General features: G+C 44.0%; 1 protein-coding gene across 15 annotated transcripts in view; it reads left to right on the forward strand.

Moving 5' to 3' along the window:
- The window catches only part of AGAP1 (ArfGAP with GTPase domain, ankyrin repeat and PH domain 1), a 635,310-nt gene that overhangs the window by 292,443 nt on the left and 316,337 nt on the right, over nucleotides 1-26,530 (forward strand). For all 15 annotated transcript variants that reach the window (XR_008523125.2, XR_008523124.2, XM_054550021.2 and 12 more), the window contains 3 exons: nucleotides 11,723-11,850; nucleotides 13,322-13,477; nucleotides 21,920-22,012. Coding sequence is in view for 13 of the 15 variants with exons in the window: in XM_054550021.2 (XP_054405996.1) it covers nucleotides 11,723-11,850; nucleotides 13,322-13,477; nucleotides 21,920-22,012 (377 nt within the window). In the remaining 2 variants the exon portion in view is untranslated. The remainder of the gene's footprint in view (nucleotides 1-11,722; nucleotides 11,851-13,321; nucleotides 13,478-21,919; nucleotides 22,013-26,530) is intronic.

The following is a 26,530-nucleotide window of genomic DNA, read 5'->3' on the forward strand; positions in this document are numbered from 1 at the left end:
CCGTAACCTTGCCTGGCGTGGAAGAGTGTTGAGGAGCCTCATGTGCAGACTGAAGAATAGCCGGTGAGCCTTCACCTTCAGGGGGTGGCAGAAACATTTCTGCTCCAGGATCATCAACTTTCTCTGCGAGACAGCTTGATGAGTTGAGAAGAACTGACAGGTTCATCTTTCCCTTCTTTGTTTAAGCCATTTATCTTTGAGATCCTTGCCTGCCATCTAAATTGTATTGCCAGTTTACTGGGATATTCACTTGCCTCGTCTGGGAAGATGCTGATTTGCATCCAGCTTGAGAATAAGTGAGAGAGAAAGTTAATCATCTCCTGGCCTTTTGAACAGATTTGTACTGTGTTTAATTGTAGTATTTGAAATGTTACATATTTTCTAATGAGAGTCTATATTCAACTCTTGTGTTAACCTGTATCATGAGGAGAATAGCACAGTGACCTAGTCTGGAAAGCTCTGCTCTTCAGAAGATCTTTAATTTATGCTTTTTGCATATCTTTCTCCATTTCAGATTAATCTAAGCTATGTTAGCTGCTTTTAAATTCTGCCTACTTGTTTTTGATGATGATTTATTCAATTAAGTGGAATAATTAATAATGAATTATAGTTGGGCATGGAGGGAGATGGTACGCTCAGCTCTCTAAGAGATTCTGAAATTTTTATGGAGATTGTTGTAGGGCTAATTATTTTTGGAAATAGGAAAACAGCTTCAGTTGTGATAAGTCCATTTTTCTGGAAAGTTAAAAGCTATCCAAAGGAGAATGTGCCTGTGACAAGATCTCGTCTATTTTCTTGTGCCCTGTGATGAGAAGAGCACAGCTCTCTTACTCGGAGCAGGTGAGGTCTTGAAGAAGCAACTCGTTAATAAGGTCCTGAAGAATAAGTTCATTTGTTTATAGGGTTCAGGAGACCCCTAGAGTTCCAGTGAGAAAGCATGAGCTCCGTCCATTGGTCCTCCTGGCCCTGCCACTCTCTTCCCCGCTTGTTCTGGCTCCCGTATTCTCCTTGACACCTTTTCCCAGCATATGCTAGTTTTATTTCTGTCAGGCTTCCTTGAGGAAGCTGTCGCCCCCCAAATCAGGGTCTTGATACCAGCTCCTGCCACTTTGACACATACTTAGGCAGTGCTCGGAGTCAAGCTGGCCTGGGGGCATGGCCCCACAGGCTTGTGATCAGTGGGCTCCAGTTCTCACTTCTTACCTTTGAGTTCTCAGACTTCTCCCCTCTCCTGTTTTAAGAGTTGAGCTAGCAGGGGCTGCCTCTACCCTTGGCTGCTGCTTCCAAACCATGTGGGTTTCCTATGTTATGAAAGCTTTTCTTCATCATGTGCTAATGACTTTCTGTTCCACAGACGTAACACTTTCTAATGTTTCATTCATCTATCTGAGTTTTTCCTGCTTTAAGTGCCTCTTCTGTGTCTATGCAACATTCATAATTTCTCAGTATTTCCCTCTTGGAGATTATTCCTTCTTTGTCTGCATCATAGACACACACCTCTCTTTATAGCACTTCCTATATCCCACACGCTGCCACTTACCTAACACATTGGGAGAGAAAGGTGCTGACAAGGCATGCAGGAGGTGGATGTGATGTTCTGGTTGGTTGGTTGACATTTTCTAGATGATGCAGCTGGCAGATTTGTCTGGATTTCACAATCTCCCACATCTAGCAAGTTGCCCAGCACATACTAGTTGCTCAATAAAAACAGTCAGTAAATGGGATGAGTGAGGGATGCTATAAAGCATAGTAAAGAACCCTTCCTTGACACGTTAAAGGGAAAAGCACCCAAATCCACGTATTAAAGAACGGGCAGCAACTTGCTTGGTTTCTGTGAGGACTTGCTTAATTCTGCATTGACCAAGAGCAAGCTGAAGAGCATTCTGGGATCAAGAAGATGACCAAGTACATTGTGGGACCAAGAGCAAGATCAAGAGCATACTAGACCATGAGCATTCTGGAACCAAGAGCCATGACCGTGAGCATTCCGGGACCAAGAGCAAGCAAGGCCAAGAGCATCGTAGGACCAAGAGCATGACCATGAGCATTCTAGGACCAAGAGTTTGACCATGTGTTATACATTCTGGGACCTTCCTAGGCCATTGGCATCAGTGCTGCAGCCTCTGAGTCATACGTGCCTCATGGGGTCATCGTGACTTAACCTGATGGGTAGGACTTACTTGAGTAGGGCAGGAGGTTTTGAAAGGACATGATCATACACAGTACTTAGCTCAAGTGCACAGAGAAGCAGAGCACCATACTGGGACCCTACGGTACAGCCAGCCAGAAACACAGGGTTCCAGACACAGCTTAATTCCTTCACGCTGGAGTACGACTTGGATGTACAAACTCCTAATCCCTAAGGATAGGAAAAGACCTAGAAGATTTGAGGATTTTAATTCAGGAAAGTCCACCAAAAGGATAAACAGCTAGGAGCCCACTAGTAAGCCAGGATGGTGTGGTGCGGATCTTGGATGAGGTTAGCTGAGTTTGAAAACTGGAGAAGGCATGGATGAGAGCAATGCTGAGAGAAGGCAAGGCAGGGTGGGGAGAGGAGTGGGAGGCAAGGTGGGGCAAGGAGAAGAGTGGGAGGGTCCTTCGGTGTCCTCAGTGCACATCCCAGTGCTTGGAACTGAATGGTGGGCGTCCTGTTGGCGCATGGGGCAGACTGAAGCCTGAGACATGACCCTCAGGGGTTCTCCAGATAGGATCATTTGGAGCCCCTTTTCCTTTCCCAAATGGTAGGGGAGAAGTGCTGATGGAAGCAGAATGGAGCCCTCAGAAGCGCGCATTCAGACTGGCACCTAGATAAAACCAGCTGCAGGGCCACACCACGTTAGGGTGCTTTTCAGCATCTGGCAGGGGAGTGAATGTTTGCATGTTGGTGCTTCTGAACACAGGATCCCTGGTCCTCCTGAAGCCTGGAGCCTGGCAGATGGTCAGCTCCCTGGCCCCTGCTGCCCTATAGCCCAGGGTGACTATGGGAATCAGACATTCCTGATTTTTGGCAGCCCAACTTTGGGGTTAAATGTTAAGGAACTATTGTGCTGTGAATGAATGCATGGAAGAGGAAGGGATGTGTGTTTCCTGCCGCGTGATTTGAAGTCCCCTTTACCACAAATAACTACTTTATACCAGAATTGGATACACATATTAAAAATGTCAAAAACACCATATTTGTTTCAGCACAGGGTTTTTGTTTTTGTTTTTGTTTTTAATTATGTTGTTTCCCCTTTTCTCTGAAAGGAAAAGGGAAGTCCAGCTGCCCTAGACATGGTAGAAATTTCCCCTCATTCTAAAATTCTGAAATTAATGTCAGCAGCCTTGACTTTGCTCTGTCCTGAAGGTAACTGTTTATTACAGTCGGCATTTAAATCCCCCGATTAATAGGAGCAATTAAACAATAGCTTCATTTCCAGCAAATTAACAACCCTAATAGGTAATTGCGACATAAATGAAGATAAATTTGTTTTAATACAACGAGATAAAAAGAATACAGACAAGAACTGAATTTCACATTAAGAATTCAGACTTCAGTACTTCAGGAAAAACTTAAAAGCTTCACTAGAAGAAATTCAAGCAAGCTTGACTTTTTAACCACAGCCTATTTTAGATTAGAGGGTTGTTTGCTCAAAAAAAAAAATACATATATATAGTCATATTTTGTGCTTCGATACTCAGAAGGTAAGTCATCAAAGGATTACCACCCACCAGACCCGTTCTCCTGCTGGCTTGCTTGGGGCACGGCATGTCCTAATGACTTACTCGAGCAGTTGAATCTTGGCCACAGCCTGTCATTAGGCTTTCAGTGACAAGGAACCAAAAAGCAAATGCATAGAAGAGCATTTCCTATTTACACACCCCTAAGTTAAATTTATGACCTGTTTAGTTGCAGGATGTCTTACCTTCCTTGTTAGTATTTGTTCTGATTGGAAAATTATTCTGATGGTTTAGAATTTGTCCTGTTGAAATGTGGAAGTGGCTGGACCAGACTTGTTCATAAATGCAGCATCCGTGTGAAGGATGGGTGGGAATGGGTAGATTTGGGGTGAATAGCTAAGTGCTGATTTTAAAGGTAGTGGCAAAAAAATGATGAAAGCCTCTTCTTCTAGAACAAGGATAATTTCTCCTTGTGGGGTTGCCGTGCTTATGGGAAGATGGAACGTAGGTTAAAGAAACTATTGGAGTTTAGCTAAAACTGTATCACTGAGCTTGTATCACCTTATCAGAACTCATTTTGGTAGCTTAGAATCATCAGATGGTACGTAATTAGCCTAGAATTCTGTGTGCTGCCAAAATACTAATCCAGTAAAAAGGTAGAGGGACACAGTTTTAGATATCGGAGTCTCAAAAGAAAATATATGTGTGCTTCTCTGGAAACCGCTGGAACCAGGCTGCTGAATTCAGCCCCTGAGGCTCTTTCCCAGCCCCTCCGCTCATCTCACCCCTGCACACTCCCTTTCTTGAGTGCCCAGGTAGAAATGACCTGTATCTTCCAACCACCCCAGGTATCTTTCCAAAGCATAGATCTCTTCACTTCTCTATTCAATTTGAATAACCCCAATTGCCTTAAGGACAACTTCACACTTGCCACTCTTCTCTGCCTATCAGGTCCTTAGAAATGCATTTCTAGTTGCCTATTTCAGCATTTTCTCCCACTACCTTCTTACAACCTTTCCACCCCAGCCCCACTGTTGACCCATCCATTCATTCATCCAGTTGGTGTGTGCCCGTTGAGTGTCGGGCAGGCCCTGGCCCCAGGAAGTTAAATACAGCATGGCCTCAAGCATTTCCAGAAGAGGTCCCAGCTCGGTGGAATTGGCCCATTGTCTTGGAACATAGGCTGACTATACTCTTTAGTAGACGGCACAGTTTGGCAGGATTTCCACAGGTGTGTAAGTGCCAGGCCATGCCATGCGTCCCATGGTTCACTGATTGTCATTAAGAAACATACTGTAGCCAGAAAACCCAAGAGACCGTCATGGATGTGTGTGCTTCCTCACATGGCTATGATTTGACTTAGCTTTTCTTTATTGCTCAAAACACAGATCATATGAAAACACATTTAGGAGATGGGCCTGAATTATCAACAATATAGAGTACACCTTCTTTAACATTTAACTTTGAGATTTTCATGGTGAGAAAAATTCTACGTATTTCTTTTCACTCCGAAGTCACACATTCTGTACTACATAGATAATTTGGTAATTAATTTCTTCTTAATTAATAAGATAGTTTAATGATCACTCTACTGTGATTTAAAACGGAGTTGAGACGTTAGGGGATCTTTATTTGTTACTGGAAGATTACAGCCAGTAGTGGCTTTCATTATTTATGGGAGGGTCTCCAGGTAAGCCCCCTAAGGTTCGAATGAAAGATTCTTTTTCTTTTCTTTTCTTTTTTTTGGGGGGGATAGATTAGGGACAAACTGTCCCTGATATGCTGATATGCCCTGTCCAAACTCCTGACGCACAGACTTGTGATAAACAATAAGATGGCATGTTGATTTGATTTTTTTTCTTTTTTTTTTTTTTTTGAGACGGATTCTTGTTCTTTGGCCAGGCTGGAGTACAGTGGCATGATCTTGGCTCACGGCTCATTGCAACCTCTGCCTCCCGGGTTCAAGCGATTCTCCTGCCTCAGCCACCCGAGTAGCTGGGATTACAGGCACACGCCACAATGCCTGGCTAATTTTTGTAATTTTAGTAGAGACAAGGTTTCACCATGTTGACCAGGCTGGTCTCGGAACTCCTGACCTCAGGTGATCTGCCCGCCTCAGGCTCCCAAAGTGCTGGGATTACAGGCATGAGCCGCTGCACCTGGCCTGGAAGAGCCTTTCAATGAAAAGTGAAGTAAGTGTCACCTTTGGGTGGAGACACCAAAGATAGAGACAAGACATGCAGTGCCCTCAGCTGCATAAATTTTGCTTTTAAAATATTTTCGTGGAGTAAAATTAGTGTTCAGTCTCATGTGAATTTCATCAGTGTGTCTGTGTTGAGCATTTAAAATACGGTTTTATTGGAGGTGTGGTTCGTACTTTATAATCCCTACCTGACAGTGCTTACTCGGAATTGCTCCCCCTTCTCCCGAGTTACTGGCCTCACTGTGCTCCAGCTTTCCCAGTAGCAGAGGAACCCTCTTCCCAAACGTGGGCTCAATTTACACTGAGTCGTTAGTTATCATCTAATGGTGGCTCTTCAGTGTCACTGGAATCTATACGCTTTCTCTTTGTCTTCCTTAGTTCTCTGCCCCCACTTTTCCCCACCCTTCACGTGTCATCTGGTCCCTCACAAAGCTTTTGCATGGGGTTCTTTTGAGGTGTCTGCCTATTCCAGAAGAGACTATGGTCCTTATCCAGTAGTGCTAATGTAGGGAAATACCAGGAGTGGACAAGCCACCTTCCCCAAACATGAAAGAGCCCAGTTTTGCTAAGGAGCTGTTGAAGAACTAGAAATAGAACAGCGCCATGGTAAGATTTGCCTTTGAGGTCGCCCCGCGGTGTGTTTGGGGCACTTAGGGGACAGTCAGGGAGACTCATTTGGAAGCTGCTTTGATTAAGTCTTAGACCAAGGCAGTGGCAGTGAAGACGAATTTCTGAGAAACTCTGCTGGTTGAACCAATAATCTGTTAGGTCTGTTCTGTCCATGCTGAAGAGCGGGTTGTGCCATCGACTGAGCTAGAAAACAGACGAGAAGCAGGTCTGAGAGAGGCGAGGAGGCCCAGGCTGGGTGGCGCGGACTTGAAGGCGCCTCTAACAGATCCAAGGGGAGATGCCAAGTTGGTCATTGGCTACACAACTCTAGAAGGCAGGAGGTGAGGCGGAGCTCTTCATGGCAGTGGCAATCCTGGGAGCTCCTGGCACTGAGGTGGTGACCGAGACATTCGTGAGGAGGTTGCCCAGGCAGAGGGCATGGGAAAAAAGAGGACACCAGGAGGATGCCAGGGAAGCACCCGCACTTCAGGAGCCAGTAAGGGAGGATGAGAAAGAGAAGTTCCAGCCGGAGGAGGAAAACCAGGGACATCAGGGTTCATGGAAACCCGAGGAGGATGCAGAAGAGGAAAGGAGGGAATGACCAGGAACACCACGTGCTGCTCAGAGGTCCAGGAAGGTGCGACCTGGCCTCTGGGCCGCTCCCAGTGACCATGGCAATGGCAGGCCCAGCCCAGAGATTGCAGAGAGCAGGAGAGGCAGAGTCGAGCAGCATCCCCGGGCTTTCCAGAAGGCCTGGCTGGGAATGGGGTGTGGCACACGGTGTAATCAGGGCAGCCTTGGCGAGCACCTCCTGTGTGCCGGTCACCACACTCAGTCTTTTTCAGCATTTTGTTTAGTTACCCAACCCATTTCATTTAGTCACCCAAGTACAAGTTAGAGATTGATGAGAAACTGAGGGTGCAAGGGCAAAAGAACACATGATTCGTGCTGTGGAACCAGGACAGTCTGTTGGGGTGCTGGCAGGGTGTTCGATTGCCACATGGTGGTGTCATGAGTAGTCCCGGAGCCGTCGGATTGCTCTGGTGCACTTGCTGCCTGGTTTTTCTCATCTGCAAAATGAAAGAGCTGACAGGATGAAATGCGTTAATGGATGGGAAGTGTAGGCCGCCTAGCCCTGCTCAGCCTTTGAGCAGCAAAGAGGAGGAAGGGGAGGAGGAGGAGCTGTCCTCTGGTTATAGAGGGCGTGAGGTTGGCCCGGAGGCTCCTAGTGTGACCAAGGGCCACTCCTTGCCTCATTTTGTGTGATTTAGAAACAAGGTGGAAGTAGAAATTGGGCATTATGTCAGGATTTAATTGTTTGGGAGCTGTTGCCTTATTTTTAACCACTAATTAAAGGGTGCTGTTTCCCTTTATAGAATAGAACATTTACAATTTTTGGATAAAGTAAATGTATACCTCACTTTTTTTGTTAAATTCTTAAACTTTTTTTTTTTTTTAATTGAAGAATGGAAACACATGAAAGTGTATTTGGGCTTAAAAAGTTGTCATAAAATTATCTTCAGGTCAAGAAGGGCCTATTTCCAGACCCCAGAAACCCCTGCATCCTGTCCCAGGCACTGGCCTGCTCTGCTCCCTGAAGATGGGCACAGTTCTCCCTTCTGACCCCGTGGTGAGGCCAGCTTGGTTTTCACCTTTATACAATGTACACACACACACGCACACTTGCACAGTTGAAGGTGCTAGTTAAAGGTATCTTTTATCTGTTAACCCAAATAAAATTTTAAAATTATAGAAGAAGTGACTTTTAAAAGAACACTGAGCATTACTCTTGGGAGTCTCAGGAGAGAAATTAAATTGGTAGTGTCAGTAGTAAGAGCAAATGTTTTCAGTACCCGTTGACACTGTTTTAGATTTAGGAGTAGCTCATGTGACAGAGTCATAGTGAAGTGTGCTACCCAATTTGAGAAAAGATCAAATCTCAGTGACAAAGCTTCCAGATTTTTTTTTAATTAAATTTTTTTGAGATAGTCTCACTCTGTTGCCCAGGCTGGAGTGCAGTGGCGTGATCTTGGCTCACTGCGACCTCTGCCTCCCGGGTTCAAGCGATTCTCCTGCCTCAGCCTCCCAAGTAGCTGGAATTACAGGCATGCGCCACCACATCCAGCTAATTTTTGTATTTTTAGTAGAGACGGGGTTTCACCATGTTGGCCAGGCTGGACTCGAACTCCTGACCTCAGGTAATCTGCCCGCCTCGGCTTCCCAGAGTGCTGGGATTACAGGTGTGAGCCACCACGCCCAGCCGCTTCCAGATTTTTTTTAAGTAAATCCACGTGATTGTGTTTCTGATCTATGCACCAACACACATTTACATTGAACATATTTATGTCTGTACACCCACACACATTTACATTGAACATACATATTTATATAAAACAACACATTTATTTCTTGAATAATCAAATATAGACAAAAACTCAATGGTTATAAAAAGCTTCCCAGACAGCATAGTCTGGAGTAATATTCACATGTTAAACCTATTAACATTTAAATGTTCTAAATATTATGAGTAATTAACGATTACAACCACAGAAGAACAGCTCCCTCCCGTGACATTCCATCCGTTTTCTTTGAGTTGTTTTTTTTGGGTGGGAATGGAGGGGGGTTCCTCCACTCACATAGACACACCAAGCTTTTCCCTCTAGGAGCTCTTGTGAACTCACCCAGCCTGCTGCTGGGTTGTGTGGGGAAGGACTGCGGATGTCTTGGATGGCAGTTGTCATACTAGTTTTTTGCTTCCCCAAACAATTCATTTAGGGATGTCTTTAAGTGAGGCGCCCAGAGATTCCACCCCGTCCCTGGGACATCGAGCAAATAGCAGCAACAGCCTTTGGCAAATTTGTGGCTGTTTGCAGCATTGACTCTGTAGTCAGTTTGCATTTTCAAGATGGGGGAGACGTGGGCAGACGTTACAAAGGAGTCCTTTCCCCTTCCTATTCCTCATGCTCCCCCTCCTCCTCCTCAAGTCAGATACTTTTTGTTCTTCATTAAAGTTTTCCCTTATTCTAATGGGTTACCCTATAGTTTTAAAGCATTCAAGCAGTCTGTATATTTTAAAACAATATATTTATAAATCATTTTCTTTCCTTCATTTGTGTATGGAAGCAGGAAGGACATAACAGGTACAGGGGAAATAGGACAAATATGAAAAAAATAGTAGAGTTTAAAAAATACTACCAGTTATTGGATGTTGTGACTTCGTTTTATTTTTTAATTAATGTGGTAAAATAATAATTAAATGGACAGAAGAATTTTAGCAGTTAACAATGCTAAATATTCATACTTTGTACATCCTGTCTGTAGTTTGATGAGAGGCTTTGTTGTAAAAATATTCTCTTTACTCATGAACTGACTCTTCCTAGACTCCATAGGAAGGATAGACCATTCATTTGCATTTGAAGTTTCATACAACAGGCGTTTTCATAACGTATTTGACTTGTCTTAGGAAGTTTCTCGCATCTTCCCTTAGTTTCTACAAATGAAAATGTCTGCAAAGCTCTCAAAGCATGCATCCTAGTCCTATTTAATTCTGACATCTGCGCATTTCTTAGGAGTGTAAAGTCAGTGTGGCCATCCAGCTGAATAGTAACTCTGAAGCTGGGAGTAAAATCAGATTTCAGTGTAGTTAATAATCAAAGCCCCTTATTGCTATTTTTCAAAAACAAAGTAGCAATACTTTAGCACTCACCCAGGCAATTATGATTTTTGGCTAATTTACTTTTGGTTTTTGCAGTTTCAGGATACCTAGACAACACATTTTGCATCTGTTGAAATCTTAGATTTTATTTTTGAGTTCACATAATGACTTCTAAAATATTCTAATAAATGTCTTCAAAGACCCCAGATCAATATGCCAATGGTTCTGAGATGACAGAGTGCTGCGATATTCCTCTGTAATTTAAACGTGATTAGCTGATGAAGGTTATGATCGATACACTACCGGAAGATAAATTAATTCATATCATCCTTTCAGGATGATAAGAGGCCTATTGGAGGTGGGATGTAACTAATGAAGCTGCTGCTGCTTATCTGTGAGCCATTTTTTATATATTGCATTTTCACTTAATCATATTTATACTGTCATTCATTTACATGAAACCCATAGGCTGTGGACAAACCAGTTTCTTATTAAAATTGTATTCATTTGGAAAAGAAATTATCTGCAAACACTATATGGGCCCCGTCTACGTTATAACCTATTTCTGGGGAGAGATGACGTGTTCCTTTCCGTGGACATCTTCGAAAATAGCAACTATCTAGGCAAAGACAAGGATTGAAAATCATTGAACTTAATTACTGCTAGTCCCCAAAGACACACATCTATTCAAATCAAAACTGTAGTTATTCTGCGGCAGTGACACCATTGGTGTAGGAAGAGTTTTCTAATCGTTGACTTCCTTTCCAATTACATTCAGTATGCTTTATCAGCGAGCCTATTTGCCAAGAGAAGTTATGGCTGGTTGAATTTAGATTTGTATTGATTAAGATAAACTTCCAATGTGTGCAGTAATATATTTAAATAAAAAAGGTCTTTGATATAATTACATCTCCTTGAATATAATTCTGTATGATAGCTTATAGAGTTAAGAGGATTTCTTTAGGCTTTGAGGGAAAAAAAAGACTTTTGTCTTTCCAAGGGGTTTAGTTAAATTGCCCTGCCTTATTTAGGATTATTTTTGTTCCAAGTAACTGGAAAAAAAGATGATTTTATGAGAATAACTTAAATGAGATAGGTGTGTATTTTTTTTGCTTTACATTCCTCTGAGGTGGTCTGTGCAGGGCTGCTGAAGCCTTCTGTGGAGTTGGGGGACTGGCTCTATCTGTCTCCCATGTGGTTCCTGTTCCCAGTGTCACCTCATGTTCCGCAGTGCTGCTGAGGCTATGTAACATTTGTGCATTTCAGGCAACAAGTAGGAAAAACATACAAGAATTTAGGCAAAGGGAAGCTCTCAAGGAAGATCCTTAAAAGCTGCCCTGTGATCCTTCTGCTCTCATCCTGCTGGCCAGAGCTTGTGTACCCGGCCATGTTCAGCTGATGCGGGGGTAGGGGGACGGGAGGAGGCTCTGGCAAATGTCATGTTTATTCTGGTTGTCATTTGCCCAACTAAGAACCAGGAATGCTACTACTGTGAAAGAAGGAAATAACAGATTTCGACAACAGACTGATGATCTCTGCTCTGTTCCTGAATTTGGAAATTGACATGGATTTCTTTTTGTCTGTGTGTCCACCAGTTGCCCAGAAGATTGTTGCCACAAGGAAGAAGCAGCAGCTGTCCATAGGACCCTGCAAGTCGCTACCTAATTCTCCCAGCCATTCCTCCGTCTGTTCCGCGCAGGTGTCTGCTGTGCACATCAGCCAGGTACGTTAGGTGACGTGAGAAGTCAGACTCTTAGAACCAAAGAGAATGTGCAAATAGTGTTCCCAGCCAATGCTAAGGTTGATTTTTTTTTTTCTTTTCAACTTTGTAAGTAACAGCATGTTGTAATTGACTTAACATTTTCTTCAGAAACTGCTGTGGCCAAGTGATTTTTATGGGAATCATTCTTTAATGTTTTCTGTCTTCATACTGCCTGTGTTATGAGGCATGCTGGCCCGGGTGGTGATGGGAGGTGTGTGCTGCAGTCCTCACTGGTGATTTAAACCACCCTTCTCTGGTCTTGGTCCTAGTCTGCTTATAGGTTGAACAGTTGTGAGTAAATCTTAATGGCCAAACTCGCTTTATACTTAAATTTGGTAGTGGCATTCAATTATAATTACCATCTCCCTTAGGTCCCATACAAACTGCTATCTTTCCATAACAACATTTTGCAAAATTATTTACTTGGAAGCAAACGAAATAATTGTCACTTTGAAGAACTCAACCAAAAACCTCCTAAGGAAACAGTTGGCTTTGTTTTTGCCTGTGCTTGTTTTTTGATTACGTTTCTTGGGCAGGTATTCTATTGGCACTTTTTTTTTAAGGACATGGTGAAGAGGTTCGGTGTCATACTTTCAGTTTGCTTGGGAAGCCAGTGAGTTATGGCATGTATTGTCAGAGCCTGTCAAGGTACAGTCATGAATGTTCATGCTGGCTGGGCTGAGTGGCAGATGCCTGTAATCCCAGCACTTTGGGAGTCAAGGCAGGTGGATCGCTTGAGCTCAGTAGTTCAAGACCAGCCTGGGCAACGTGGCAGAACTACATCTCTGTATCTACAAAAAGTAGAAAAATCAGCTGGGCGTGGTGGCTTGTGCCTTGGGAGGCTGAGGTGGGGGGATCACCTCTGCCCAGCAGAAGATCTAGGCTGCAGTGAGTGTGATTATGCCACTCTATTCCAGCCTGGATGACAGAGTGAGACGCTGTCTCAAAAAAAAAAAAAAAGGATGTCTTCACTTGCTGTGTTTAATTTTCTGTGAATCTTGAAATACTTTTCAAAAACATTCAGATTTTCCAGGTGTCATTTTCATAATGTTGGCTGTGGTTCTGCTGATCTAGAGCAGTGAAGGAACCGTAGAATCCATTTAGTTTAACCAACCCCTTTCATTTTCAGAGGAAAGAGAAAATAATCAGATTTGAACTTTCAGAAATCTTTTAAGTTAAATGAAAGAGACTTCTTTGTCTTCAGTCACTTTTCTTAGGGGACGCCACTGAGTGAGATGATTGGCATGTTCCAGGATGAGACTCTGTAGACGTGACGCTAATACACCTGGCAAAACCATAGACGCAAGTCAGCCGTTCTCACACATCCCTTCCGTGGGGCTCATGCCCACTTGTTGGTTATGACCTTGCCTAAGTGGAGGCCTTGGGTTACTGAGTGTGTCATTAATAAAACCTTGGGTTTTAATCATTTCAGACAAGTAATGGAGGTGGGAGTTTAAGCGACTATTCCTCCTCTGTTCCATCGACTCCCAGCACCAGCCAGAAGGAACTTCGGATCGATGTTCCTCCCACTGCCAACACACCCACGCCTGTTCGCAAGCAGTCCAAGCGCCGGTCCAACCTGTTCACCGTGAGTGTCAACCCTGGGTGGAGATTTGAATGCAATTCTGAAGCATTTCCGTTAACGTAAACCTGGTTGCCACACGGTTCAGTGGTATTTGTAGAATCTCAACTATATTAAAGTGAATACCATTGATTTCTGTGGAAGACTAAGAAAATTAAGAGAAGCAAAGATTTGGATGTTGAGTAGAATGGGAATTTCTTCATGTAGATATTCCTGACTTCGTGTGTCTGAAATGAAGAGCTGGGGGTGTGTATAAAGGCACTTGTTATCCTGTGGCTGCAGCTAAAGACGTGTCACAGTGGATACAAGGAGATGACAAAACTCTAAGATTCCCAGATGTGTGTCTCTAACCGTTCAGATGATATATAAGCTATTACTGTCCACAGGCCCTCTTCTTCTTCTGCTTGGGTGCCTGGCGCTGCCCTCGGGGTGGAGATGAGGACTGGGAGGTGCTTCCTGGAGGCTCATTGCCATGAGGCTCTGCTCTCCACTTGGGTTTTTTTCTGTAGAGCATGTTGAAAGCAGAGATGAGCTATCTGGGTTCAGGTTTATAAATTCACAATCTGGGTGCACTCGGGCATGTGTTGTTCCTTTTTTTTTTTTTTTTTTTTTTGAGACAGGGTCTCACTCTGTTGCCCAGGCTGGAGTGCAGTGGCTCAGTCATGGCTCACTGCAGCCTCAACCTCCTGAAATCCTCCCACTTCAGCCTTCTGAGTAGCTGGGACCATAGGCACTCACCACTACGTGTGGCTAATTTTTTTTTTTTTTTTTTTAAGAAATGGGGTCTTACTGTGATGCCTAAGGTGGTCTTGAACTTCCAGACTCAAGCCATCCTTCCACCTTGGCCTCCTGAAGTTCTGGGATTACAGGCATGAGCCATAGTGCACAGCCAGCATGCAAAGTGCTTAAAAACTCGCTGGGTGATTGAGATGCAGAGAATCCCTGAACTACAGAGGTGGCAAAAATGCTACCAGCCTGTTCCTTCCTTGTGCATAGCAGACATTACCAATCAACCTGGAGTCTACACAGTTGAGCCCCAAACTCCAGGCACAGCTGCTGTCAGGTGACTGAAGCCTTTGGACTTGAGAAGAACGCTTTTCCTCCCTGGATCATGCATTACACGTACATGCTTTTGAAACAGTCCTTCTGAACCAGGGTGGTTTTGCTCTCCAAGGACATTTGGCAACTTGTGGAGAAACTTTGGGCTGTCACAACAGGAGTACGGGAGTGGGAAGGTAAAGGTTCTGCAGATGTCTAGTGGGTAGCAACCAGGGGTGCTGCAAAGCATCCCACAGTGCACAGGTCAGCCCCTCACAGCAGGGAATTATCCAGCCCCACATGTTAGTGGTGCCCTGCTTTAAACCATCTGACTTCCATTTTGGTTGATTACTGCTGACCCAGATGCAAAGCTCTAGAGGGGTGGCTGGGAGTTGGATTTGCTGCCCCTTTGTGAATCCGATCTTGATGTTACGTTGCAGTTCCTGCCAAGTATGAGAGATCCCCAGCCCCTCTGCCACATGTCTGGAGCAGTCTCTCATTGGATGCTCATGACTGCAGAGGCGGTTGCCAGCTGCACACACCCCCTCCTCCCCAGTCTCTCCTTGCCTTTGCTAGTTGCCTTGCGCCACATCAGCTCCCACAGAGGCTGCTGCTGGGCAGCAGGGTGAGGACTGATCAGACAGACCAAGCTCCCATCCCAGCCTCTGCTGCTGACAGATGTTTGACCTTAGGCAAATTACTTGACCTCTCTGGGCTGGAAACCATAGTACTTCTGCAGTGCGGCTTCCTGGAAGACTTCCTGGAGGAGGCAGAAGAGATCTGGTGGCATTGCTTCCGTGGTTTTCTCACTCCCATTGATGCTATAAAATGATTTCTGATAGTGTTAAGCATATGCAATAGATTAGGAGGTGGGTATTTAGGTTTCTGCAAAATACAGGTGAGTATCTCACATGCTTAAATTAGTGCATGGATAACATGTTTTATTGGGCAGTTTCTTCAGACACACCGAGAACAGCAGCAGTCACCTAAATAGCTGCTTCCCAGCTCCGTCTAACACCTGGAGCCCCTGTCTACACCCAGACTGGGGGGCTTTGGGTTGAAGTGTTTCCTCCTAGAACAGGCTGCACAGTGACTCAGTGGCTTGAGAAACCAATATCCAAAGATGCAGCTGGATTGAGAGAGGGTGGGCTGTGGGCAGGCGGCCTGTGCCCCGGGAGGAGGGGCGGGCTTGTCATCGTGGTGGTCGAGAACACCTTCTGTGTCTCCGTTAAGGGAGTGGAAGGGGGAGAGCACTCATTCTCAGACGCCTTCTGAGAGCCACATTTTCTGTTTGTTGACTTTGCTTTCTCTTTCAAGGAGAGAAATTTTAAAACCACAAAGTATCTTTAAAAATGAGAATATTTATAAGGAGAATGCCGGCACCTTCCCATCCCCTCCCTTTATAAGCTCTGGAACTGCAGTGTGCCAGAAAGTAGTATCCCACTGGGTACCTGACAACCCAGGTGACTTAGGGAGGAGAACACTTCAAGGCAGAGAGAATCAAAATAACAGCCCATTTAATAAATATTGACTTAACATCTGCTCTCTGCACAGCCCTGGTTTTGCTCAGTGTCTAGGAGGAAGACTCGCTGCCAGAGTCAACCCATGTTCAAGGGAAAGCAGTTTAGGGTGAAGGAGAAAGGGCTCTGCACACTAGGAGGAGAGACCCTGTTGCTGTGGATTCACCCTGCAGACACACAGGTGCACTTACAGGCATCCATGAAGAGTCCGGGCAGGGCAGGTGCAGAAGCCAGTAAAAACTCATTGTTACGGTGGCCAAAAATCACCATTAATTATTTCACCATTAATGTGTCACATAATATAATGGTCTGCCTGTGGATCTAAGGGTGACCAGTGTTTGTTGTCTTTCTCCTTAATCTTGGAAAATAAATATGAGATCAGATCAGAAATTGAATCCAGCTGCCTCATTGGCATTAGTGGGAATAGAAATTTGGAGTCATAAAAGAAGCTACCACTGCAATAGGTTTGCATTGTGGCATTTAAGGAAAAGATGGTGAAAGTTCTGGGCAGTGATCCATATGTTGGTCCTCAGTGGGTTCGACATTGAACAAAATGATGGTGATGATGATGGTTGTGGTGATGATGGTTGTGGTGATGGTTGTGGTGGTGATGATGGTTGTGATGGTTGTGGTTGTGATGATGGTTGTGGTGATGATGGTTGTGGTGGTGATGATGGTTGTGGTTGTGATGATGATGGTTGTGGTGATGGTTGTGATGGTGGTGATGATGGTTGTGGTGGTGATGGTTGTGGTTGTGATGGTGATGGTTGTGGTGATGGTTGTGATGATTGTGGTGATGATGATGGTTATGGTTGTAATGATGGTTGTGATGATGGTTGTGGTTGTGGTGGTGATGGTTGTGGTGATGATGGTTGTGATGGTTGTGATGGTTGTGATGATGGTTGTGGTGGTGATGGTTGTGGTGATGATGGTTGTGATGTTGGTTGTGGTGGTGATGGTTGTGGTGATGATCGTTGTGATGTTGGTTGTGGTTGTGATGATGGTTGTGATGATGGTTGTGGTGATGATGGTTGTGATGGTTGTGATGATGGTTGTGATGATGGTGATGGTTGTGATGGTTGTGGTGATGGTTGTGATGTTGGTTGTGGTTGTGATGATGGTTGTGATGATGGTTGTGGTGATGACGGTTGTGATGGTTGTGATGATGGTTGTGATGGTTGTGACGATGGTTGTGATGATGGTTGTGGTTGTGATGGTGATAATGGTTGTGATGGTGATGATGGTTGTGATGATGGTTGTGGTTTTGGTTGTGATGATGGTTGTGGTGATGATGGTTGTGATGGTGATGATGGTTGTGATGGTTGTGCTGGTGGTGATGGTTTTGATGGTGGTGATGGTTGTGGTTGTGATGATGGTTGTGGTGATGGTTGTGATGGTGATGATGGTTGTGATGGTGATGTTGGTTGTGGTGGTGATGGTTGTGATGATTGTGGTGATGATGGTTGTGGTTGTGGTGGTAATGGTGGTGATGATGGTTTTGTTGGTGATGGTTGTGATGATGGTGGTTGTGATGGTTGGGGTGGTGGTGATGGTTGTGGTGATGATGGTTTTGGTGGTGGTGATGGTTGTGTTGGTGATGATGGTTGTGTTGGTGGTGATGGTTGTGGTTGTGGTGATGACGGTTGTGATGATGATGGTTGTGGTGATGGTGATGATGGTTGTGATGGTGATGATGGTTGTGATGGTGATGATGGTTGTGGTGATGGTTGTGGTTGTGATGATGGTGATGGTTGTGGTGATGGTTGTGGTGGTGATGATGGTTGTGGTGGTGATGATGGTTGTGGTGGTGATGATGGTTGTGGTGATGGTGATGATGATGGTGGTGGTGGTAGTGGTGGTGGTGGTGATGATGCATGTGGTGTAGTCTTAAGTTGAAGTTCCTGGAAATAGTAACTCCACTAGATGTCAGTGTCATCCAAGGAACAAAAAGAAGGCAAATTAATTTTGAAATCATAGCAATTAAGAAATTAAATTTTTATCATGACCAGTTTTCTTCTATTTTTAAATATGTAAAATTGAATAGACTCTTCATCCCTGGCAGTTGTTGGTGATTATAGGCATAAACTGTCAAAATATGTATTTATTTGGAAGTGTCTAGTCGGAGGACAGATGCATGATACGCAGACAATCTTAGTGAATAAAAATTCGTGCAGACTGGGATTGTAACACCCAGCTGGAGGGGCACTATCCACCTTATTTATTAGAACATCATAAAGAGACCATAGTTAATTAAGTAGTACACGTATCATTGTTTCCAATACCATTCTTATACGTTTTATAAAGTAGACTGTAATTTACTGCTCTGGGCTAACATTTTGTGCTCCCAGATGTTTGTTTGCATATATTCATATACAATTTTTAAACAAAAATAAATGACTTTTTTATAAAATAGTACAAACAAAATCTCTGTAATAGTCCACATTATATGTTACATTTGCAGTAGGAATTCTACTTTACTAAGCAAACAGTAAGTTATATTTTATTTCACTTATTTCTTTGGGAAAAAAAAACAAACATTAAAAGACTGTATACATTTAATCCCTAGTTTGGTAATATGGGTTCTTAGAGCAGTTAATTTAGTTTAGCGGCCCTAGTTTACATGTGGTTAAAATGTTTTATTAGAAAAATTTTTCAAACATACAGAAATAAAAAACATACGTGTACTCACCACACACTTCATCAAATACAAGCCCTTTCCTGCTACACTGCTACTGCAAGAAATAAGCAAATCCTAAGTAAAAGTTGCAGCTCCTTCCATGTGCCTCCAGGACACATTTCTGCTGCCTGTCTGCCCAGGGATCAGCATTAACCTGAATTTGGTCTATATTATCTGTGTCCATGCTGTAAACTTGTTCTATTGTGAGTCTTGAAATTATACATTACATGGATTTGTCCATTTTCAAGCTTTATAATAACGATGTCATTTATGTGATATTTTTTAAAAGCTTACCATATCATGTTGATGCCATTAAACAGAGCCAAGTGTACCCAGGAACCAAAGATTGTGAATATACATTGTCCAGCTCAGAAACTTGCCATAAAAAAATAAGGCAGCAAAAATCATAGTGTGAAGAGAACTGTTTCAATGGCATTTATTTGTTTTTGCAGAGGAGCTCCTGGGTACCTCCCATAGTGTGTTCCAGCCCCTGTTGACTTAGCCACTGGTTGAAAGGGGGAAAATGGGCTTCTCTTTGATACGGAGGGCTCTTGGCAATGATGCGCTTGTTCCTGTAGGCAGGTAGTTAGTTGATGGGAGTGTCTTTCATGGCTTCTTTCACCACAGCAGGGGAAGTTACACATTTTTGTAAAGAAACAGGTGATAATTGGCTTACCTTAACCTTTCTTTCCTCTGCATTGAGTGTTTGTTGGCGGCTAAGTAGTTACTATGGTGGCTTGCCATGTGTTGACTTTAAATCTGCAGCCCTTCTGGGATGGGTGTGATCTGCTGTTGTTACATTTCTGGCAGTGTGCAGCAGGCTGTATGCAGGGCAGGGTCACTCCTGGCAGGCGCCGTGGGTGCTGAGGGCTGCCTTGTGTCTGATGATTCCTGGGAGCCATTCCAGCATCACAGAAGGATGTGCCATTAGTGATGAAGTCTCCCAAGTTGGCAGAGAAAGGAAACCTTACTGGGAATTTGTGTATGCTGGGGTGTCTATGTCCATTAGATTTGATTTAGTCTGGTTGTTGGATTTCAATTTTATGGATAGAGCCTGATGTAGACAAAGTAATTGTGGGGCTGAGGTACAGCAAACTCTTTTGCCTAACATCTTGCCACTGTTCTTTCCCGAAATTTTAGTTTTTTGACTGTCTCCAGCAAATTGTTAAAGTTGTCAGGAAATTTTTGTTTTATTTTTGCAATGAAGTCTTACCGAAGTTTCAATCTCTTTTATCTCAGAGTGTGTGATCAGATACTGAGTTTAGTTGTTCACAGTTCATGTTCTAAGGTGTTTACAGCAGGGCAATGAGCTATTTCTTCCCATTTCAAGTGGAATCTGAAATTCTGCTCTGAGAATGGAGTGGCTGGGGGGACAGATGTGCTGCGTTGAGGAAGATGTTAATTTTTTTAATGTTTGTTTTGTTAATTATTCTGGTTAATAGAGAATAATGAAGATGGATTTCCAAATTTAGAAATTTAGAATTTGTAAAATTCCCAAAGTACTCTTAAATATTCTTTGTTAATTAAAAAAAATTTTTAATGTTATCACTGCGTGCTTTGAAATTTATTTTAAAACTAGGAACATCAGGAGCCAGCTTTTCTCATCAATTGAGATGTGGAGAAAAGAATTTAAGGCTATTGTGTAGCTCTTACTATACATTATTAAGAATTAATTAAAAAGAAAAATGAGCCCTTGACAAAGAATTGATAAATACCTCTATTTTCTTTCTAGCCCAAAGGGTTAACCTTATGTTTTATATTCTTCTGCAACTTCATATTTGTTGCTTGATTTATTCCCTGTCACCTCATTCTAGGCATCCACCAACCTAAGGGGGAAACAAGTGCACAGTGCTTGGCACATAGTAGGTGTTCAATAAACATCACCTCTTATCACCATCTGAGAAGCATGTTTCCTAATGAGCACAGCTGCCCAGGAGAGTAGCACCCTTTGAAGTGCTAGATCTGAGTTTCCATCTGGGAACTGTTCTCCTTGTCCTCCTCCTTAATTTGGTAGCAGCCTCTTCTGGAATCCTAAATGTGTCCCATCAGCTCTTGTTTGTATTATGACCCATGACATTGCCCCTTTTAATATGTATGTTTTGTAAATCAGCTGTTCCATCTCACATCCCTTTGAACCTGGATTCCATTAGCTTTTCATCGTAGCAGTGGACACCACAAAGTCTGTTCATTTCATATATCATCTCAGATTTGAAAAGCACATGAAAATGTTTCTCCATTTTCAATATTGCGTGAGTAATGTTCCCATTGAAAAGTAATGGAGTGAAGTTGTCACTTGTCAGCACAGTTATTAAGGAGGACGAGTCTCCGATCTTTCTCTCATAATAAAATAAATCTGTCAGAAAATCATTGTGCTCACACTTTCTCATGCCACAAGAGAGGAGACTGAGACGACGGAGCTCATTCAGTTTTACCCAAGTCAAGGTGCGGCTTTTGGTTGGGGCTTCCGTGGGTTAAAGGTCGCCACCCTTCCTGCCCAGTGCCAGCCACTCGTCGTCTGCAGCATGTCAGCAGTGCATCGGAGATAATTGACTCAGGACTTTGTCAAATAAAGCTGTTCATCATTTCCCAAATACTGACCTTTTTGTCCAAAGGCGATTTTCAGGGTTTTTTTTCCCTTCATTATTTTTTGTGGTATTGTCCACTAGCTTAACTTCAAATTTGCCATTTTCCAACCATCCAGAAGCAGTAAACGGAAAATGTTAACAGCACCTTGATACTAATCAAGGGTGTGCCATTAAATCGCACAGCTGACTAGTTAACAGAATTTTAAAATCATTCAAACATTAATTAAATACGTATGTTTATACAGTAGATTTTCCAAATAAACATTGAACAGCCCCTTTTTTCCTCGGCTATGTGAACTGCAGCTTTCGAATGTGTTTTTCTGTTGGGCGTTACTTTCCTATATGGCCCATTGGTTTCTAGTAATTGAATTTTGAACTTTTTAAAAAAGAATTAAAAGATAATTTTGTGGTGGAAAAGTCAGGGGGAAAGTTTAGATGATTCTCTTTAAAAATGATGAAGTCAGTGGAGATGAACTACTGAGCCGTCTGCTCATCGGACGTGTCTGTGCGCACACATAGATCGCGCGTGTTTTCTCAATGTGTATTGGCAGGAATTCTGCAAACGGGCAGAGCCCCGTCTGTGAACCGCAGCCTTTACCTAGATGCCAACTTTCCTTTTGCTTTGCAGTCTCGGAAAGGGAGCGACCCAGACAAAGAGAAGAAAGGCCTGGAGAGTCGTGCGGACAGCATTGGGAGCGGCCGAGCCATCCCAATTAAACAGGTGAGCAGCCTCCCCATCCTTCCCTCCCTGTCGCCAGAGATACACCTCAGGTCTTCCTGGAGATGATGCTGGCTCCCGCGCCAAGGTCTGTGTGATGTGCTCTGTTGATGAATGTAGAAGTCTCTCACTTGACATCAATTAGCAGAGTTCCTGTGTGTATTCAAATGGGATCATTAGAATGAGAAGAGGGAACGGAGACAACAGACCTAATGAAGTGCGGGCTGCCCGCCTGCATATGGAGTGCGTTTCCAGGCTGAGAGCCTTCAAAGGCTGCCTTTGTAGCACGGCTTTGATTGGGCCGCGGGCCGCCGGGCAACAGGGGTAACTCAGATCGCCTACAAGAGCCCCTTGTGATCACAGGAACAGCCCGATGTGGCCCTAATTTGCTCTCACAGACGGACATCTGAACACTGTTTCAGGCTGGTTTGTAACAACGAGGCAATTAGCTGTAATAATCATAGCCGGTGTGTCAGCTGTGCGCTCTTGTTTGTAATTTGCTAATGAAGGAATTGTAACTTTGATTAGGTTCGGTTTCATTTAGACCTTATTATATAAAGGAACATTTACAGCTGTAATGTGGGGCCTTAATTAAACTTCCTCATTACACAACAGGACTTGAATTCAGCCATTTGTTTTGGCCTATGTTGCTAGCCTGGAAAAGGGTTTCATTAGCCCAGAAACCAGATTCTAAATCACTTTATGTCTCCAATAAGAAAAAAAAAAACCCTGGAGTCTATGTGTGACGTAGATTGTGGTTTGATTTCCAAGGAGAATAAAAATAGAGTTCAGCCCCACACAGTGGCTTCTGAAATGTCATCTTTTGGTTTGTTAAAGAAAGCCAATTGATTTAGAGTGCATCCTTCTTGAGCAAAAGCCTCTGTGGGCAGGAGAATGGCTCTGCCTCTTAGGCACAGGGCTTGTGACTGGTGTGCACCTCCGGTCCAGCTCACTGCTTTGCTCTCCTCTCTCCTGCGGGCACCTGCACAGCATCACTAATCCCTTAGGAACCGTGTAGGCACTGGCTGCCCTTAAAAAGGGGAGAGTCTTTCCACACATGGAGTTGGATTATTCTGGTGGTGCAGGTTTCGTCCATTTGAAGCAAATAGGAACGCAGCCTTAGAGAGGGGCCAGCCAGTGTCAGCATGAAGATGTGGGAGAGGGAGGGGTTAAATAGGGCCACGGCATCTTGAGTGAGACCAGAGGAGGGAGTCCACAGAGTTTCCCAAGGAGCCCAGGAACTACTGCAAAAACCACACCTCTGCCCACAGCGTGACCGACCCTGCCCGGGAGCAGGCTTTCTCCTTCCTTGCTCACAGGGCACGCCTTTGCCAGGCAGAGAAGAAAGAGGCCTGCAGGTCATCACCAAGGCCCTCATGCATCTATGTAAGACACACGATCATCTACTGGGCCGCAAATATATGGATTGGCCCAGGGCACCTTTAGGAGAAATTCTCTTCCCTCCATATATTCAAAGACAACAACAACAGAACTTTCCACTTTGATGGTGGGTGGTGTTTTCACTATAAAACACTTTAGAGGTCTGTGCACATAGTTGCTTATTCTTTCTTGGTGCATTTATTTATAACCTAACTCTGCATAAGCTGATGTTAATGTGTAATTTTTATGCCACTGATATCTTTTTCAACTGGAATTATAAAAATCAATTATAAAAATCATTCTTTTTCATAAACTGGTACCAGGACATTTCCTTTGGGGAATATTAAAACTTAATAATAGACTGTTTTCTTAATGCCTGTCTGTGGTTGATTTGGGTGATTTGGGTGGGAGCGCTCACCAGCCTGGCAGGAGTCCCTCTGTGCGAGCCAGGCAGGCCCCCGGTATAATTGGAACCTTCATTCAATTTGTACCCTGCTCATCTGTGGAGGGGGCTAGCTTTGCAGGCTAGCTTTTCAATATGTGTGCAGATTGGAGTTGACCATCAAGCGTAAAATGAGTATTATCCAGTCCTTGGAAGCCTTTCGATTGTGAATGTTCAAAGTAATCTCGTTGAAATCTAAATCATGGTCTGATTTCCCGGTGACTCCTGGGCACAGGGAGCTCCTTGTCCCTCCTAATTGTCCCCCTCTTGCAGCCACAGACAGCTCCCTCCTCAAATCCACACCTGTCCCAGCAGAGTCCCCCCGTGGCCAGCTCTCCAGGCCTCAGGTGCCTCATCTGTAAAATGGGGAACTGGATGATGTCTGAAGCCCTTGAAGCAGTTAGATGTGGAGGTTCCACAGAGGATTTTTAAGTGTTAGCAAAACTGGATTTTTGAATTAGTCACATTCAGGGCACCCTTGTCAAAGCCTCTCTGTGCATCGGGCGGATTGATGTGGGTTTGCAGACGGTCGTATCGATCTATCTCACATCCCTGTGTGTGCCCTTGTTTCTAAAGGAACATAGATCACTCCAGGTAGCCTGAATTCCTGACCCTCCTGGTGTGATGACTTCAGCGTGGAAATGAAATGAGAGGATTGCAGGGGATGGAGCCTGATGGCCATATTCTAGAAACTCAACCAAATTATTTGTTGAATAAATGAGCAATTAAATGAGTGCTTATTATGTAAGTGCTGTTCATACGAGATCCCACTTAATCCTCGACATTGCCACAGTTATGGTAGCTGTGTCCTTATTTTAAACACAGAGATAGGGAGGGCCCTATACCAGGCAGCTAGGAAGTAGGTCCAAGGATTCGGACCAGGCCTCTCTGCCCCTATGCCTGCACTCTCTCCACTGCCCATTGATGAAAAGCCTTCAGAAAGCTTAGGAAGCAAAGTTACATGTTTTAAATTAAGTAAGTGAACCACGACCTGAGACAAAAATATCTTATGACTGTATAAAGAAACTTCTGAGACTGCCTGCAGCAACATGTTTCTCCAGGGATAACACAGCCCTGCTCAGCCATTCTCCGGGTGGCAGGCATCATTCCATTCCCGTCCTTACCGTGTTTGCTGCAAACATGTTCTCTGCTCTTGTCACTTGCTGCAGAGAACTGTGTCTTAGTGCTCAGCCCATGTGAAAGACTCGGGTCTGCATGATCGAAGCCTCACACACCAGCTAGTGGACCTTTGCCTGATGGCAGAGGAATCGTTTTAGAACCCCAGCAACTTGCGTGGAGTTGCTAATGCAGACTTCTTTCCCCCAACAGAAGTCTTGTAACGGATGGTTTAGGATCCAGGCAAGGCAGCCTTCAACACTCTCTGCAGCCTAACCCCTGAGTTTACAGATAGTACATGTCACAGTGGCTTATGTTAACCCCCTTTCACTTCCATCTGATATCTCGTTTGCTGTAAGCACCCAGGCTCCCCCCACCTCATTGTGGGAGCTCGCCGAATCATGATGGTCAATGACGTTATCTCTTTCTTCTTTGTCCCAATTAAAGATTCCCCATCAAAAATATGACTTATTTTCTGGACTATAACTTCATTTCTGGTGGACCTGGGTCTACTTCTCCTTTGGTGTCCTTTCTGGGGTCTTGGAGGAGGTTGGTTCAGAGAGTTCGGTTTCTTTTTTTTTTTTTTTTTTAAATTAATAAGGTCTATTCGAGTAAAAATTAAAAAGCAAAGCAAGAAAAAGAAAAGCCAGAGGCCCGGCTCAGCGGCGAGTGGGCTTGTCACGTATTAATTTTTCATTGCTGTGGAGAGTTGTACATACATAATCACTTGATTGCAGTGGGAGTTAGGGAGCTCCTATGGTGCCATTTGCATAAATCTTGTTAAGTCAATGGCAGTTAATGAAGTACAAATGAGCCCGGAGAAGGTGACATGCAAATCGTGGGTGGCAGATGGGAGGTCTGTTTGGGGGACGGCAGCTGTGTGCTCTCCTTTCTTTCTCTTTAGCATTTTTTAATCTCTATATTTGAGTACAGATACACAGCCGTACGCCTTGGCCTCCTCCCTGCCCTTCGCAGAGCCCTGGCCAGAGAACCTGGCCATCCCCTCCTGCCTCTGATGTCCAGGCTGCAGAAACCGTTCAAGACTTGCCTTGTACTTGGTAGCGTACACTAGAAGGATTTGAATTGTTTGAAAATCATGCTCAGTTTATCTCATTGTGCTTACGCAATTGAAAGCGTATTATTTTTACTTGGTGGGGACACACAGAACCTCCTCACTACATCTTTTGAGACTTTGTGTTGTCTCGTGAGGTTTCAGAGAAAAAAAAAAAATAGAAGATACCATCTTTGCCTTATCATGCTTCCATTTGGGAGTCTTTTCTTCCTTTTTCAGACAGGCCAACTGTATTTACCCATTATTCCCCTTCCCTGGTTCGTGGTTGGACCATCAGGGGATTGGCATTCCTAGGGTTAGTCAGGAATGAGAAATACAGAAAGTGTGCGGGGCATGCTCTGTACCTCAGGCCGTGGGGGCGACCCCTCGTTGTCATGCAGACCCCTCAGAGGGGCCGCCCCTGGCCTGGCCCAGCTTTGGCCAGGGTGTCTCGCTGTCTTGGTTTTGTGTTTAAGGATTTAAGTGCTAGCAGGACTCACAGAGAGCTCTTAGAGATTCATGGGAAAAACAC

Source organism: Pongo abelii, chromosome 11, assembly GCF_028885655.2.
Source record: "Pongo abelii isolate AG06213 chromosome 11, NHGRI_mPonAbe1-v2.0_pri, whole genome shotgun sequence".
In the NCBI taxonomy this organism is placed as follows: Eukaryota; Metazoa; Chordata; class Mammalia; order Primates; family Hominidae; genus Pongo; species Pongo abelii.